Source organism: Dryas octopetala, chromosome 2, assembly GCF_963921425.1.
Source record: "Dryas octopetala chromosome 2, drDryOcto1.1, whole genome shotgun sequence".
Lineage (NCBI taxonomy): Eukaryota > Viridiplantae > Streptophyta > Magnoliopsida > Rosales > Rosaceae > Dryas > Dryas octopetala.
This window is the reverse complement of record NC_141367.1, coordinates 11533177-11550064: the sequence shown is the minus strand read 5'-3', so window position 1 is coordinate 11550064 and position 16888 is coordinate 11533177. Positions and strand designations below refer to the sequence as shown.

At 34.9% G+C, this 16888-nt stretch overlaps 1 protein-coding gene across 1 annotated transcript; it reads right to left on the bottom strand.

Annotated features, from left to right (window-relative positions):
* Nucleotides 1–251: 251 nt before the first annotated feature.
* On the bottom strand, nt 252–16253 carry LOC147293097 (uncharacterized). The gene is made up of 11 exons (XM_086233775.1): nt 16123–16253; nt 14606–14796; nt 13554–14082; nt 13140–13290; nt 9824–9934; nt 7663–8875; nt 5052–5294; nt 4535–4604; nt 3800–3966; nt 1405–1471; nt 252–711 (listed from the first exon to the last, which is right to left on the bottom strand). Exons 2-11 carry the CDS (start codon nt 14741–14743, stop codon nt 560–562), a joined length of 2841 nt encoding a protein of 946 aa, XP_086089901.1. The 5' UTR covers nt 14744–14796; nt 16123–16253; the 3' UTR covers nt 252–559.
* Nucleotides 16254–16888: the final 635 nt, after the last annotated feature.

The following is a 16888-nucleotide window of genomic DNA, read 5'->3' as shown; positions in this document are numbered from 1 at the left end:
TAAATAAAAAAAACACCATTGAATGGTAAATTACCATGACAGTCCGATGAGTTTGTGTAATTATTCATGTCCCCTTACACAAATTATACGAAACTGATCAAATTTGGAATGTTTTATTCCTTTCTTCCAGCAAGAACTTTGTAATTTACTACTAGTTTATGTTTGCAACGTTGATGACCGTTCAGGTCCAAGTAACACTTAGGATAGAGGGGATAATTTACTCTATAAGAATATAAGATGACATTAAACTTTTTAAATTTATGTCGATTACAATTCACAGCTCCCATTTGAATAATATCTCAAATTAATCCACAGCTCCTTGATTCAATGGCCTATTTTCAAAATGGTTCAAATAAGAGTGAATACATATATTTGTCTGGGGATATATGAGAAATTGAGAATGCATTAGCCTTTCTTTTTTTCACCTGTAGGTGATGGTATAAGAGCTCTATTTCCTTTGACTATACTGAAGTCTGAAGCCAAACAAAGAATCCCAAAGTGCTATTCTTATCATAAGCAAAATGATATTCCTATCTTTTCCACCATGGACCTCCTATAATTACGTCTGGGCATGGCCTGCAATGCTTCGCAATTTTACCAATGTTTGTGCTGCGGCCGATTCCCTTGCTTGACGAGGACTGGAACACAGGTCACCCCCCCTTGAACACTCAAAATCCATCCCTTTCACCATCACATTAGCTTGGAATCCACCTTCCAAAGACAAAAACAAACATCAATTTTTACTCTGCATAGAAGTCATTAATTTACTAATGCTTGGCAATTCCTGATAATTTTTTTTTTTCTTGTTCATATAAGATATTCTTGATACTTTCATGATTCTAGTGATGATCTTTTAGACATATAAGGTACATTACCAGGATAATTTCCCAAAAAGGCAGAATCAAAACCCTACTACAGAATAACCAATCTATAATGCTTTTTCTGCAAGTTCTAATCAAATCAACAACTTTACATGGAGAGCACACTGAGAAAAGAAAGGAATATCCTCAGAACAAAATCCACCACCACTTATGGAATCACTTTTCAAGCTTGGGGTTTTCAATTTTCAATACCATGCAGTAATATATTTAAATGAGGTTAAAAGAAGGATACAGTAGTTTAAAGCTTGTAAGGATCATTTTGTAAAACATTTGATGGATCGCGGAAATAAAACTTTGTAGATTATAAATTCTGTAGAGTAACAAGGAAATGATTAATCTCCAGGGGAGTCAAATATGAGAAAATAAACTGCTACTTGATTTCATTCAAAGCTAGAAGATCCTAGTAAAATTCATTAACAGCTAAAAAATCAGCGGCGCATTAACCAATCATATAGATCACCCTTTTCTTTTTATAGGAAACTCATCATATTTAATTTGACGGTTTAAATTTAAACAACCATACCATCTGATGAGGATACATGATAAGTTGGTAATATCCAGTTGTTTTCATAGCATACACCATCCAGTTCCTGCCAAGTGGAATAAAGATGAGTGAGGATTCTTCGAAGAGCTGTAGACCCCTATAATGGAACAACATCTCCAAGTAGATAGCTCAATACTGATTCAAACCAATGGTTTTTTTAGGCATATCAGAGATCTGTGTTTTGTTAACAGAGATCACAACAGAGATCCTTGGTTAATTATAAGATATTTTGCAAGGCACTTTCAATGCTCAAATGAATACATAAAGGGAAAGATAATAGCTTCACCTCCATGCAGATATACACTATGACAAGTCATTCTGGAACAATAATCATCAAAAGAAGCAAAATAAGAAAAACCCAACATGCTTTTATTTCTAGATGAACCCCAAAAATCAGTATGAATCAACTCAAAAGGAGAGGTCTTACAATTATCCTACCTAAGAAAAAAGAAACACAGTGACAGTTTCCTAACTGACATGCTTCACACTCCAGAGGGACTCAAAAAATGGACACAAATGCTGGATAGACTTCAATGAAGGATGACCAAGATGATAATGCAACTGGAGGAGAAGCATCCACTTGTAATGCAATAGAATGAGAAGCCATGGAATCTAAAGGGCCATCCTTCTCATGCCCCCAATCAATCATCTGCTATGATTTTGAGGTCCAGAAAAACACAACCAGGTGGGAAGAATGTTACTTATCAGTTAAGGGCTTTGGCAAGATGAGGCCACAACCAGGACCTGCACCACGGCCCACCATGATCTCTACTACTCTTTAAGGAAGAGGTGGTCTTTGAACACCTCCACTAAAACCATCATGAGTGTTACCTTGAAAGGCACCCCATTGGGATTGAAACCTCTAAAAGACCTCTGATTCCTAGGTCGACTTGTAAAACTATGCAAAGCAGAAATATCACGACTATAACCAATCAAACAGAATTATCACAACGACCCTAAGAACCCACAGTTGAGGATGAACGTAGTAGCTGTGCATGTACTGCCATGAATGAAGATTTGCAACCTCTAAAGGAACATCATATTGGCCTGCCAAGATTTGATCTTTCAAAGACTGAAGAGATGGATCAAGACCTGAAAGAAACTTCAAAACATAAAACTTATCTTGTAGTTTCTTCAACACCTGGTGATATTACTAAGTCAACTCATCAACCAAGCCATTAAATGCACTAAAATAATTCTAACAAGGATTTCATGTCTTGTTTCAGTGAAAAAGGCTAGAGTCATAAACCCAAGAGACATTCTTTATCATAGTATACATTTCAAAGGTTACAAAATACATTTCAACTTGTGCTTCACACACAACCAAATTTCTTTCACCATTAACTTAATTTCAAAGATTACAAACTAGCCCTTTTATAGAGCCATAGGTACATGAATCATTGGAAAGACCCACATTACGGGGTGATAAAAAAGGCCCATCCTTATGGACTGAATGGCCATACGGTACAATAGTATGGACTGGCACAAGCGACGAGTATGGTTCCCCTTCAACTTTCCTTTCTGGTGCAACTTCAACCAAGGGTCTGGTTTGGTAATTACGTGAAAAAATAGAATGAAAACCAGAAGAAATGGGCTTAGGCTATTGGTATGAGAGAAAAGAGAGTGGAAAGAAACATTCAACCTATGTGGGCTGACAAAAGAATTGTGTGTGTGCGCGCGTGCACGCGAGAGTCTGTGTAACAAAATTACATAGATAACCCTTTACTTATAACTCAACAGATACGGAACTAGATAAACATTTATAAAGTAAAAAGTACAATTTCGATGAAACAATAGGCCACCCAAAAGTACTCGAACATTCCAAAACAATGAAATAACAACACATAGCCCTTGAATGATCCCCCAGCCACCTCCCAGGAACAACTGCATACCGAGGCCAAACAAAAGAGCAAAGACCCGAGAAACTTTCAAATCCAAATCCAAATCCAAATCCAAATTTCAAAATAAGAAAGGAAAGTCTTTGAAGTCTTAGTAAGTTATGCTCAAAATGTAACTCTATCCCATAAGAAGTCCATTGATTACCAACTTCTACCCTAAAAAATTATGCTATTTCTCTCTAAGACCGCCCAAAAATCTGCCAAAACTCCACAATCCCTCATAACTATTTCCTTTTTCCCTTCACCAAAAGGGAAAAAAGTCTCAATCAATAAGCACATGGATGGGGAACCACCCAATACCCACAAAACTGCTTTTACTTTTTTTGAAGCCAACTTAAATTTTTTTTTAGGATGCAAAAGACCTGAACCTTCAAGATGTGTCAAACAGGATTTAAATAGAATGCCTATTATGATTCATGATAAATTTTTGACCCTCGATTGACATATGCAATGAGAAGTCCATTAGCCGAACTTGCCTGGCATGGATTTTGCATGTTGAGGACGGCCTCTGATAACCTCTTCCTCTTGATATTTTGAGGAGAGCATTGGTCTTCAAGCAGTCGATGAGTCCTCTCACTTCTTAGGAATGCATCACAACCTTCAATAATGGACTCAAGCTTCAGTGCCAAATCATCTTCACCACCTACAGTAGTCAGAGAAACAGATGCACAACATTGTGAAATCATTGCAATTCCAAATCTTTACAAACGAATAAAATATATATGGAAAATAGTGTTAAGGCAACATCGTTCACCATGTGGCACGTGTCTAAGTTTTAAGTTCAAACACAAGGACACATGTATTTGAAATTTTTAAGTTTAACAAACAACATCATACATCGTAAAGACAATGTTTTAGTAATCTCAACTATACATTGCTTTGTTATTTGAAATCATAAGAAAAGTTAGAAGCGTGTTGGGCTTGATTTACCACCACCACTGTTTTTGTTTTTTTATATAGTGTAATATGGTTAGATTTTATTTTTTTATTTATGCTGCAATCAACCACCAGCCACCATTATGAATGCACTTGACCATGTCGGTTTACCAGACTAGAACCTGAATCCAGTTTAAGATCTTGTTATGATTGGATTCTCTCTTATACATTGTACATTTGAGTATAAATATGCAAGAATAATGAAAATGAGAAGAAGGGGGGGGGGGGGGGGTAATAAATAGCCGAATTACAAGAAAAATTTGAACAAATAATACCATTTAAAATTGTCTGGATTTTTTTATCGCACCGAGCCATCTCATCTTGTATATTGCGCTGCTGAAGAGACTGCATGGATGAGAAAACAAGTCTAAATAGAAAGAAGCATTATTTTTAGTTCAAGATAACTAGTAAAAGCAAATATGATTATGGCAGAGGCTAAATTAAATTAAGGCAAGACACTGTTTCATACATCCATTGAAGAAATTTATAGTTAACCAATCTAATTGTTGAGGACATCTGATATAAGTTGCAAACGAAATGACAACAGTCAGATTTGGTGAATGCGACCAGACTATAATAACTTTATTGGTACCAAACCACTTAATGCAGATGTGTTCGGATACTGCCAATTGTCTTATGTACAGAAGGGATTAAGTCAACTAGACTTTAGAATAATTTCATCCAACAATCTCTGAATTTACAGTCATACTATGCGTGATTATTCAGAAGGAACTAGCATAATAATTATTAGATCAGGAGGATAAAGTGATTATCAGGAGAAGAAAAAGGTACCAGTTCGTCCCTTCTTTTCATAAGAACATTCAAAGCAGTTTGTGACAAGATGTTTTCTTTAGAAGCTATAGCACTCTGTAACTTGTGAAGATCTTTGGAATTGGATTGAGAGGTCACAAGGGCATGACCACCTATACTATCTTGATCTGATGAGTTAATAGAACAGATCTTGTTTCCAGCAATGACATTTTCAGGTCTGCACTCAGTAATGAACGGCCTTGTCGTCAAGTTCACGATATCAAACTGCCCACCCAACAACAGGCTATCAGATGAATAGAAATTATCTGTTTTTTTAGTTTTTTTAATAAAAACAAATCTAAACATACTAGATAGAGGCTTATTATAGCACAAAAAAGTTCAAAGAAACTAGCCATCTTGGACATGTAGTTTATGCAGCTCATAACAGTATGACATGCAATTAACATATTTGCCCATCAATCTACAACATCCAAATGTTGTGTCAATCAGAATCCATAACAGTATATTTATTCTACATATTTAATTATTTATACAGCCGCTTTCATATTAATCATGCATGCAACCACTTAATTGGAGACGTTATGCATTTAGTGAATTCATAGAAGCCTAGTAAGAATCAATTGGCATATTTGGAGTCCTTATTTGAGTCCGTAGTTTCAATTTCTTATTACAGGTAGTGCAATGCACAAAGACCATAATTGATGATCCTGTGAGCTAAATTTATCGGAGATGCACAGATATTTACTACAGTAACAATAAATTTTCAGATTAGCAAATGGTTACCTGTATAACCAAGAATTTTCATCAAGATGATGCAGCATTTCTAATTAAAAGATTCAATTACAAAAATTCTACTTTTCTCATAATGATGGCGAACAAAACTTCAAAATTTATATTTTTATTTGAGAAACTAAAACTGCACAAGCTTCAATGAAAACTCCGCAAATTGAGATTCTTCAATGTCAAGTTCCAACTTCCAAGTAGAAGATAGGTAAAGGAAAAAAAGAAAAGTCTTAAATATCAAGCAAGAAACCAGTTCTCATAGAATCTCAATATTTTATTTTCAATGAAAACTCTGCAAATTGAGATTCTTCAATGTCAAGTTCCAACTTCCAATTTGAAGAGAGGGTAAAGCAACAAAATAAAAAATAAAAAATTCTTAAATATCAAGCAAGAAATCAGCTCTTATAATCTTAATATATTCTTGTAAAATTGCAAAAGAACTTTGAAGTTGTGCTTATGGGATATTTTCATGGTATGACTTGGATAATGGTTCTTTTGTTTTTCTTTTGATAACAAGAATTTTATCATTACAGAGCTGGCTAAGAGAAGTTCTACATAAGTACAAACTCTAAAAATTCTAGACCTAAAGAAACAAAAGAACTACATTGAAACTGCAAATTTAAGCATAGAGGTGCCTCTAAATACCTTAATATACAGTATATATTTATTTTTATCTGTTCAATCTTTTAAATCTTAAGAAAGAGGCTAATATGTAAGAATATTTTGTGGTCAAGTACTTGAGACATAATGAAAAGACAAATAAACCAACAACTGGTGATTTTCACCCGAAGAATCAACTTATTTTCAGTAATAACTTCTGATTGAAGATTTTAATATATTTAGATATGTTACTACAACAATGTCACTTCTATTTCTACAATATAAAACACAAGAAAACAAGTATATGAAATGCCATCATATATAGAGACATCAATTCAGTAGTTTATAACATCCTTCTAACAAAATGAAACAATTTATAAATTTCTCAAAAGTTCCTTATGATATTTGGAATAGTTAGACTTCCATAATATTTGGAATAGTTTAGACTTTAGACTTCAGGTACAAATAACAATAGTAGGTGTGGCATATGTTTGGAATGTTCCTTATGATGATTTTAATTTGAAAGACAACAATTATCATACTTATTTTTCATTTCTTTTTCATATAAGAATGCCAATAAATGTACAAACTCCAAAGAGACTAATTTGAGGTGGGCAATTCCAGAATCTTGTAACAAGTTATTAAGTGAAAAGTTGGAAATTTTTTTGAGGAAGAAGGGTTTGGTACTAGGTAGGTGCTTTATTAGCAATTTTTTGGGTGGTTTGGATGGAGAGGAATAGAAGAATTTTTTTAAGGCATAAGGGGGGAGGAGATGGACCATTTGTGGGATATAGTTCAGTTCTGTACATCCCCGTGGACATTGGTTTCTTCCAAGTTTAGGACTTGGTTTTTCATTGCTATTTTTTCTGATTGTAATGCTGTAGCCATGTAGTTCTGTTGTGGTTTTGCTTTGTTGTTTTGTTTCATTAGCTGTAGACTAAAAGAGAGGATGTTAAGGGGACACCTTGTCCCCTGTGTTGTAATTTTCATTTTTTTAATGAAAATTGTGTTTTTTAACAACAAAGAAATCCAGACTCAAGGGCTAAGGATAGATGTTTAGCTAAGCTCTTGAACCTCAAGCTACATTTGGTTAGTCCCATATCTCACGGGACATTAATAAAAACATTAAATCTCTTTTAAGAACAGCTCTATAACCAAGAAATCACCGGGAACTGCAGACTCACATATAAGATGTAGAAGAAAAAATGTTTAACAAGGCTGCAGTTGATGTGGTTAAAGAACTCCGAACCTTAACATTACTTGCTGAGCCATTTAATTCACTTCCGATGCAGGATATCTTTTCTTGGTGGTTGAAAACTTGAATGGTGCTTGAATATTTCTTACAACTTTCTCCATTCTTTGAGGGGACCATGGAAGAGTCATCTATCTGAGGTCCATTGAAAGCATCAGCTGAACCTGCCTTGCAAGATCCATTGGTATCTTTCTCCTTCCATGATTGAGGTTTAAAACTGCTTGTGTTGTTTCCAAGATCCTCTATCATGACACCATTTACATTAGACTTGTCTTGGCTTTTGTGAATTTCTGGCTTTTGTAAGGGGACCATGGAAGAGTCATTTACCACAATTTCCTGAGGTCCATCGAAAGCATCGGCCAAACCTGTCTTGCAAGATCCAATGGTATCTTTCTCCTTCCATGATTGAGGTTTAGAACTGCTGGTGTTGTTTCTAAGATCCTCTATCATGACACCATTTACATTAGACTTGTCTTGGCTTTTGTGAATTTCTGGTTTTTGCAAGGGGGGGACCATGGAAGAGTCATTTACCACAATTTTCTGAGGTCCATTAAAAGCATCAGCCAAGCCTGTCTTGCAACATCCAGTGGTATCTTTTTGCTTCCATGATTGAGGTTTAGAACTGCTTGTGTTGTTTCTAAGATCCTCTATCATGAGATTCACGACACCATTTACATGAGACTTATCTTGCCTTTTCTGAATTTCTGGCTTTTGGGAGAGGATCCTGGAAGAGTCATTTACCTCAATTTTCTGAGGTCCATTGAAAGCGTCAGCCAAACCTGTCTTGCAACACCCAGTGGTATCTTTTTGCTTCCATGATTGAGGTTTAGAACTGCTTGTGTTGTTTCTAAGATCCTCTATCATGCGATTCATGACACCATTTACATGAGACTTGTCTTGCCTTTTCTGAATTTCTGGCTTTTGGGAGAGGATCCTGGAAGAGTCATTTACCTCAATTTTCTGAGGTCCATCGAAAGCGTCAGCCAAACCTGTCTTGCAACACCCGGTGGTATCTTTTTGCTTCCATGATTGAGGTTTAGAACTGCATGTGTTGTTTTTAAGATCCTCTATCGTGACACCATTTACAGGAGACGTCTCTTGGCTTTTGTGAATTTCTGGCTTGCAAGGTCTTTCAATCCTCTTAGGGCTGCGTACATTTACATTGCCCTCTTGTAACCTTGAATTTTGCAAACCATTTGAGAATTCTCTCCTGTTGAGGGAAAACACAAGTCAGGTAAATAAAAGGACATTTCAAGACATTAATCTTATGTCATCTCTAAATCAAATAGAGAGCACAAGGAAAAACTTTACACATTCGAACAATCCCAATAATGAATAGAGAGGAACCAAAAAGTTTTCATGGCTAATATACACCATTTATTCACACAGTGCAGCTACAAAAGTTCATTAAACCATCAGTTTCATCACTAATAACCCTCATGTGTTTTGGCAATTTAAAATCAATGGTACCAAAGAAATAAACAATCAGGTTTTCTTCTTTCTGTGGTCTATACAAAACAAAATGACATAGGATGCTTAAAATCCACAAACTTAGAATTAGACAATCCAAGAGGTGATCATTTGACGGGAAGTTCATATTGATGAGCCAATGCATCGCATGCCAACAGGAATTTTGTGTGCCAATGAATTGAATTTGTTCCTAATATTCCATTTTCTACAAACCAATGGTGCTACCGAAGTTATGCGGTACCATGTCAAACAAAGGCAGGGTAGCTAAGACCTGACAAATGGGTTCAAAACCCACTTTCACAATAACACACCTTGCCTGTGAGCAAGGGCAAGTGTTAATCTTAAAAAAGAGTAAATGACAAAAATTACAAGAAAAAATTATTTATGATTCTGTGCATGTTACACGAAATCATATTTTTAATACACATTGATATTTGTTTCAGACAAAATAAAGCTCAGCCAAATATTTGTGAACTTGGAGCATGTTTCAGTCAAGCATACGAGACAATAATAGCATCATGTTTAAATGGAATATCCAAAGGATTATAATTACTACAGTACTGAATCTTCATATTACATGTCCAGAATGCAAATGCTAGAAAATCTGCAACGAACAGAGAAAAACTACTATGGCCAACAAAATCCGGTGACAAAGTTTAAATTATGAAGATAAATGAAAATAGCACACCTGTAAAACCACTCTAACAAAATCCCAGCATAAGGAAGCACATGGAAGTACTCAACCACTGCTGTAGGTGTCCAGCTGCTGGAACTCTTTTGAACCAGAGGACCCTGCAGACTACACAATTAGCACAGACATAATGTTAGCATCAAGAAGGGCACAGTCAATAGAAGTAATGTTATAAATCATCACTGTTAAGCAAAAAAATACAAATCCTAATATTTACACGCCCACTTCATGAATACTTTTATAGAAGGATCTATTCTTTCTTTGTACTAAAATTTATCATACATGGTGGGTGCTTCCTCCATTAAGTGACTGTATAACGGCATCTCAATTTTCTAGTTAACAAAGTAAAATATTTTATAGAAAATGTTTAATTATTATTTTTTTATCAAATCAATCCTTCTTGTAAATTATAAAATTTTTTGGATTACTACTCCCAAAAACTTCAGTCGTTAAGATGTGGACAAACTATTACTTTACATTCTAGCACTTGCCTTCATGTATGGGCCTCTCCCCTCCACTAGAGAGTACATATGGAATTCATCGTAAATTGGGACATTGCAATTGCAGGGATTTGACCTCGGGATCTCAAAATCTTGCTCTGATATCATATCATCATAAGAATGACATAAGATTTGTTGGTTTACCTCTCTTTTTTTTGTTTTTTTTTGTAGGGAAAAATACTGTATTAATCAAATAGAAAATGTACAAAACTGAGGAAAAGTTGTCCTCTAAACAAAAGCTAATCAGCTACAAATATATCCAATACATCTGCAGAATGAACTAAACAATAAGCACTCCAATATGAGAAAATAACAGAAAATGAGCTTTTCCTAAACTCTGATGACATTTTCCCAAAGAGATGCCCAGAACTGAACCCTCTCCCGCAAATAATTCACCTCAGCACTTTGCATCCTCAAATATACATCTATTCCTTTCTAGCCAAACGACCCAAAATACAGCCATTACTACACATCTTCCCAGCACCAGACCCTTCTTTCTACCTTCAAAAAACCTATGCTTCTCGCAGAATAATCACCCAGCACAAATTTACTTCCCTAAACAACCTTAAGCAAAGAGTCAATGCTCTTCTCCTTTTAACCATATCACAAGTATTAACTTTCCCATGAGCAATAAGGTCTTCTCCTTTGTACATTTACCTCTATTCTCATAAGTTAAAGCTCTTAAGATGTCGGCTGATGCAAGACAGGAGCAAAGGCTGCTGTCTTGCTCCAGTAATAGGGCAAAAACCACAGTAGAAAGGAAAATCCAGCAATAACAGTAGAAAAGAGAGAGAAAAAGCTATAGAATCAAAGTTGGAACGTAGATAAATGAGTTCTAGGGTTAGGAACCCAAGAGAAACTCTCACATCAGAAATCTCTGAATAATATTATGACAAAAAAAACTGTCTATTACAACCTAAGCCTTAAGCTTATATAGGAAAACAATTTCCTCAATTGACTAGGAGAACAATAAACCTTAGCTAACTAGGAAAACATAAAGTAAAATTACCATAAAGACCTAATGAAATAAGGAAACTAGACTCTAAATCCAGGTAGGAAATAAAAATTAAAAAAATACTAAAAAAATAATAAGTCTTGGAACCCTAGGAGATGCTCCTGCATCATCGGCCAATTATTATCTTTATACTCTTACAGTTAAGCAAATCTATGACTTAATTCAAACTTAAACTAACATATATAATACGAGCCACACCCCTCAGCATAAATTGCATAGAATCCGAAAGAAAGAGAAAGACATCTTTCATGACAACTTGTGCTATCAACCAGAGTCACAACCAACAATGCAAATGTAAAATAGTTACAATTTACACAACTTGGGTTTTGTTTCAATAAAATTTTGCTTATCAAAAAATAAAAATAAATATAAAGAACTTAAACAACAAAAATGGCTTTGATAGAGAGGCTACATTAGCAGACTGACCAGAATCTGTTTAAAAGGGGTAACCCAAGGCTTAGGCTAACTCAGAGCATTGATCGCGCACCGTTCATGTCAGCTTAGCTGCTGGAAGCTTGTTCAAAAGATGCTCTTGACTTATATCTCATTTAGGTCCCAAAAACTTAAAGGCTAAAGGCTAACTCAAAAGCATCGGTCGTGCACTGTTCAGAGCATAAATAGTGCAACTTAGCTGCTGGAAGTAGGTTCGAAAGGTGCTCTTGACTTATATTTTATTTTGATACCAAAAAGGATAAGGGCTAACTCAGAGCACCAATCGTGCACAGTTCAGAGCATTGATCACCATTCATACCCACTATGTGAATAAAATTACAAGAATCAAGTTTATGCCCAAAACTTGAGCATTCAATCAATTCAAGCAATTACAATGAATTAGCACTCTCTAGAAAACCTAACCAACCTTACTATAAGATGTCCAACATAAGGATGCTGAGGAAGACACAGAGAAAAAGGAAAACTTTTCCTTTTTTACCAAAAAAAAAAAAAGGAAAAATAAGCCATTGGCAAGTGGCTGTGGCATTATCCTTTCGAAAGTGAGGTTTTGTTATAAGGTCATTAGAAGTATGTATGGGTCACCGGCTACATGACAATGGGTGATACGCAAAACCTTGGGTGAAGGGACCGAGCCATAGCCCTTGGAAGGATATCAGTTAAGGCTATATGATTCTTTTCTTCCTCATTGCAGGTTGGTAGTAGGAAATGGGGAGGCTGAGATTTTAGGAAGATGGTTGGTAGGGGAGTCACTATAAGGAGATGTCAATGTGGGGCATACTTCGGATGGTCTGGTTTATGTAACTGTAAAAACCTTACATTAATTCTTTAAACAATTTAATGTTCATCATGAGTATGGGTTTGTAAATCTTGACAAATACTTCACAAAAATAAAAATTCTATCAAAAGAGGACATGCACCTTAGGTTAATTAACTAAATATCTGCATGTTCAAGGAGACAAGTAGAAGATAACAAAAGGTGGAAATTAGAAAAAAAATTTAGTTTAGAAGCCAAGCAGCCAAATTTTTAAAAATAAATCAGAAAATTCTGATAGTATCCACCACAAGCAAATAAGAGATGTAGAAGGCCAACATCTAACACATAATGTGAATTTGGAAGGCTGATAAACTGTTGAAACTTGTGATTAAGAAGTACATTTAAGGACATGCAATATCCAATAGAACGCATTTGGATTGGCATTAAAATTTTAAAATGAGCTAATATCCATTCTCCAAAAACCAGTAATGACATGCTTTCCACCTTAACCACCCTCACAGCCCCCAAAAAAATCAATGGATAATATAAATAAAACAAAACAACCAAAGAAAGCTGTTTCTAGAAGCATACCTGTCAATAACATCTTTAATAGGAACTTGAATAATATCCTCATTGACTGATTGGGTGCATTGAATTATAAAAAAGCAAGCCGCCGCCTTTTCTTTACTCACAGAAAATACAACATGGCTTTCCAAAACCAGAAGATCAGTTTGATTAATACCTAGTCCATTTACAAGAATAACATTTATGTGTCAGACTGTCATCTAATCCCATTAAACAATTGGAAGCAAAAGAAGGTATTGGAAAACACAGATTTGAGTATCTAGAAACAGCCAGATACAGTGCTTAAATTTGTAATGTAAGCCTTGAAAAGGTTTCCAACTTTGTTCCATTGATTTCAAATAAAATGAACTACGTAAACTCCTACAAGGCCAAATTATTCCTCCAATTTACAAAAGGTGGTATATAAGGAAACTTGCATACCTGTAGCTTCACTAACTGCTGAGTACGCAATTTTCTGAAAACTAGCTTCATCAATGCTTGATTCACCTCTTGAAGGTTCTCTAGTGACTCTTTTCTTTTTGTTTACATGTTTTGCCTCCGTTGTATCTTCTGAACTGTGGTCTGTGACGTCCAAATCTTTTTCAATCACTGACCAAACCCCCTGGGTAATGGAACTGAATAGCAAGAAGCAGTTTTCCTTCTTGGCGTCAATTAAGAGAACCGCAACTTTGGAAATTGGCCATCCCTCTGTGTTCGGAACATCCTTTGATGCATCTAAACTTAAAGATATCTTACATGCATCCATGATTGTTTTTTCTGTTACTGAAAGTTGTTTCTCAAGGTCATCCGATTCAATACCACTGGACGACTTTTGCATGAACTTCATATGGGCCAGCAAGGCTGGTTTCAGACCCACAACTAACTTGCAAAAAGAATCAAAATCCAAAACTTCTAGCTTTGGACACTGCTTTCTGTGGTAATAGTTGTATAGTAACACAACAGCATGCACCTAAGGGAAACCAATTTTGCAAGAAAAACAAACAGTTAATAGAGTGGATAGTTACAATTGCATTGGATACAAAATTGTTGGAAACCAAGTTTAGCATGTTTTATTCTTCTTGGTTATTGTCATTTATTAGAGTTTATTATTGTTTGACCTTTAGGGGTATTTCAGTCACAATTCTAATATAAACATATACATTTAGTCTTGCATTAAATCAAGCAATTAGAGCCATATTATTTTGCAATCAAAATTGTATGTATTTTATCTTTTAAAAGTTTCCAAAAAGAAGACTTTATTAAAGAAAAGTCGTAGATTTACAAAAAAAAATATTGCCTAGCCGTGGGCAAGAGGCCAACCATCTAAACAAAGCTACAAGATATTAACTTTATTTCATACGGTTTACAGAATGAAATTATGAAAAAAAATTCTATATCAATATTTTTCTCTAAGAAAATTTAATGCAAAACACAGGGTAAATTGTTTGATTAATTGAACACAAACGCGTGAACAAATGAAGTAAGAACAAGACCTGTTTTGCAACTGATTCTTGTTGAGGTAATGATGGGATATCCCGCAGAGAAGATTTTGCTGGAAGTATTGGGTCAACCAAGTACTCAAAAAAAGTATGAATGGCATCCTCAGTTGGACATACATCCGAAGCATCCATGTCCTCAAGAAGTCTTTTTGATGACCACTTGCTCTTAGTTTCTTATATGTATTCTAGCAACAGCAAAATATGAAATTGGGTTTCAGACAAGTTCTATAAAAAAAATCAAAACAATAATTCATATACATAAACACATATACATACAAGCAAATTCCAAAATGTATTCTAGCAACAGTAAAAATGAAATTGGGTTTCAGACGAGTTCTATGAAAAAAAATCTCAAAACAAAAGTTCATATACATATACACATATACACTCGTACACATTTATTTGTATAGATATTCAATAAACCAGTGTAAAAATTACGCCAAAATGCCGTAAACAAGCAAATTTCAAACAGTTTTAATCAATGGCATCTATTTCGAAGATAATGTACGCCACTATTGAGCTCACCATCTGGAAATATATCATAAACTCAGTTTCCTGTGAAGATGCTTAACAGAAGGAAATCAAATTTATATGTTTCACCCTTGGGGCCAAAAGAAACTTTCAAACTTAATCTAATTCAATGACCACAAAGGAACACATTAGGTTTACATCGGAATTTTCACCTGCACCCAGTGGCATATCCGCGACTGGCGTGGGTACCGTTGGATGCACTGACTTCAACATCACCAAGATAGTACTTTTAATCTACTTGTTTGCTTACAACAGAATTTCTGAGCAAAACTCCATCTTAAACCTCAAGTAGCTTTTTTTTTTTTTTTTCCTTTTTTACATGTTTTAAGTAGAGTCCCGTCTCAATCCACAATCCACCTTTATAATCATATTACATTGCTTCCTCAAAGCAAATTTATGCTGAAATAGAACATAACAATGGCAAACACAACAACAATAGCAAACACTATGGAACAAATTGATATAATTCCTAAGAAAAAAAATTAAGTAAATACCCAAAACTAAAATAACAAAAGAAAAAACTCGTTTTTATACAAATTACAGGGAAGAATAAAATAAAAATATTAAGAGAAAAATGAGAAATTAAATTCAAATTACTCAGAAATGTACACACACACTGACACACACACACATACACATACATACATACATGTGTGTAGAAACCCAAGGCCAGTAATAAAGCTCACAATGTAAGATACAAAAATTTCGTTTTTGTACAAATTACAGGGAAAACAAAAAACAAAAACATTAAGAAATGAGAAAATTGCTCAGAAACATGTATATATATATATATATACATATACCCATACATACATACATACATGTTTGTGTATAAACCCTAGGCGAGTAATAAAGCTCACAATGTAAGGTAAATAAAAGGCAAAATGCAGATGAGTAGAAGAAAAAAGCAAGATCAAACTTTTGTAGAAAAAAAAAAATAAAAGGAAAAAAAATAAAAGGGAAATTTAGTAGTGCGTTACCAAGTAAAGAAGCAAGGAAGCTTGGTGTCGGAATTTGCAGAGGCAGAGCGACCGAACCAGAGAAGGGTAACGGAAGAGGAGGAGGAGACACACAGTCAAAGCAAGTCCAACGAAAAAGCAGTCACGCACTGTCTGTGAGACTGACTGAGTTTTCTCTTCTCTTATGGACGAGGCTGGGCTTTTACTTCTTTTCCTTTTTTTGCATGGCTATGCCAAAAGTGAAAAGCTTCCTTTATTATTTAATTGATAAAATGATAATTTGGGCCTCAATCCAAAAAAGTAATACTTATAATTTGGGCCAATACCAAATCAACCATCCACTTTTTAGTAGGGGTGGGCACGGTGCGGTTCGGCCTGGTTCACCCCCGAAACCGTGCGCCGCACCGGACGTTCCTATACGGTGCGGTTCGGTGCTAAAAACCGAAAAGGAAGGAGAAAAACCAAACCAAACCATTCAAAGTGCGGTTCGGTTCGGTTCGGTTTGGTTCTCCACTATGGTTCTGGGTTTAATGAGTTATTCTTCATATTGGCATTTTTGGAGAGATTGAGATTTCGTTTGGGGTTTGGACAAATTTGGGTTATAAGTTATAACTATATATAAGATTATATATAGCTATTATAGAGTAATGAGTATAGTATATATATATAACCATATACTACTATAGTATATACTAGTATACTACTATAATTATATATTATTTATATAGTTATATATAACTATTGTAGTATGTATACAACTATATACTAAGTTACTAACTATATAGTT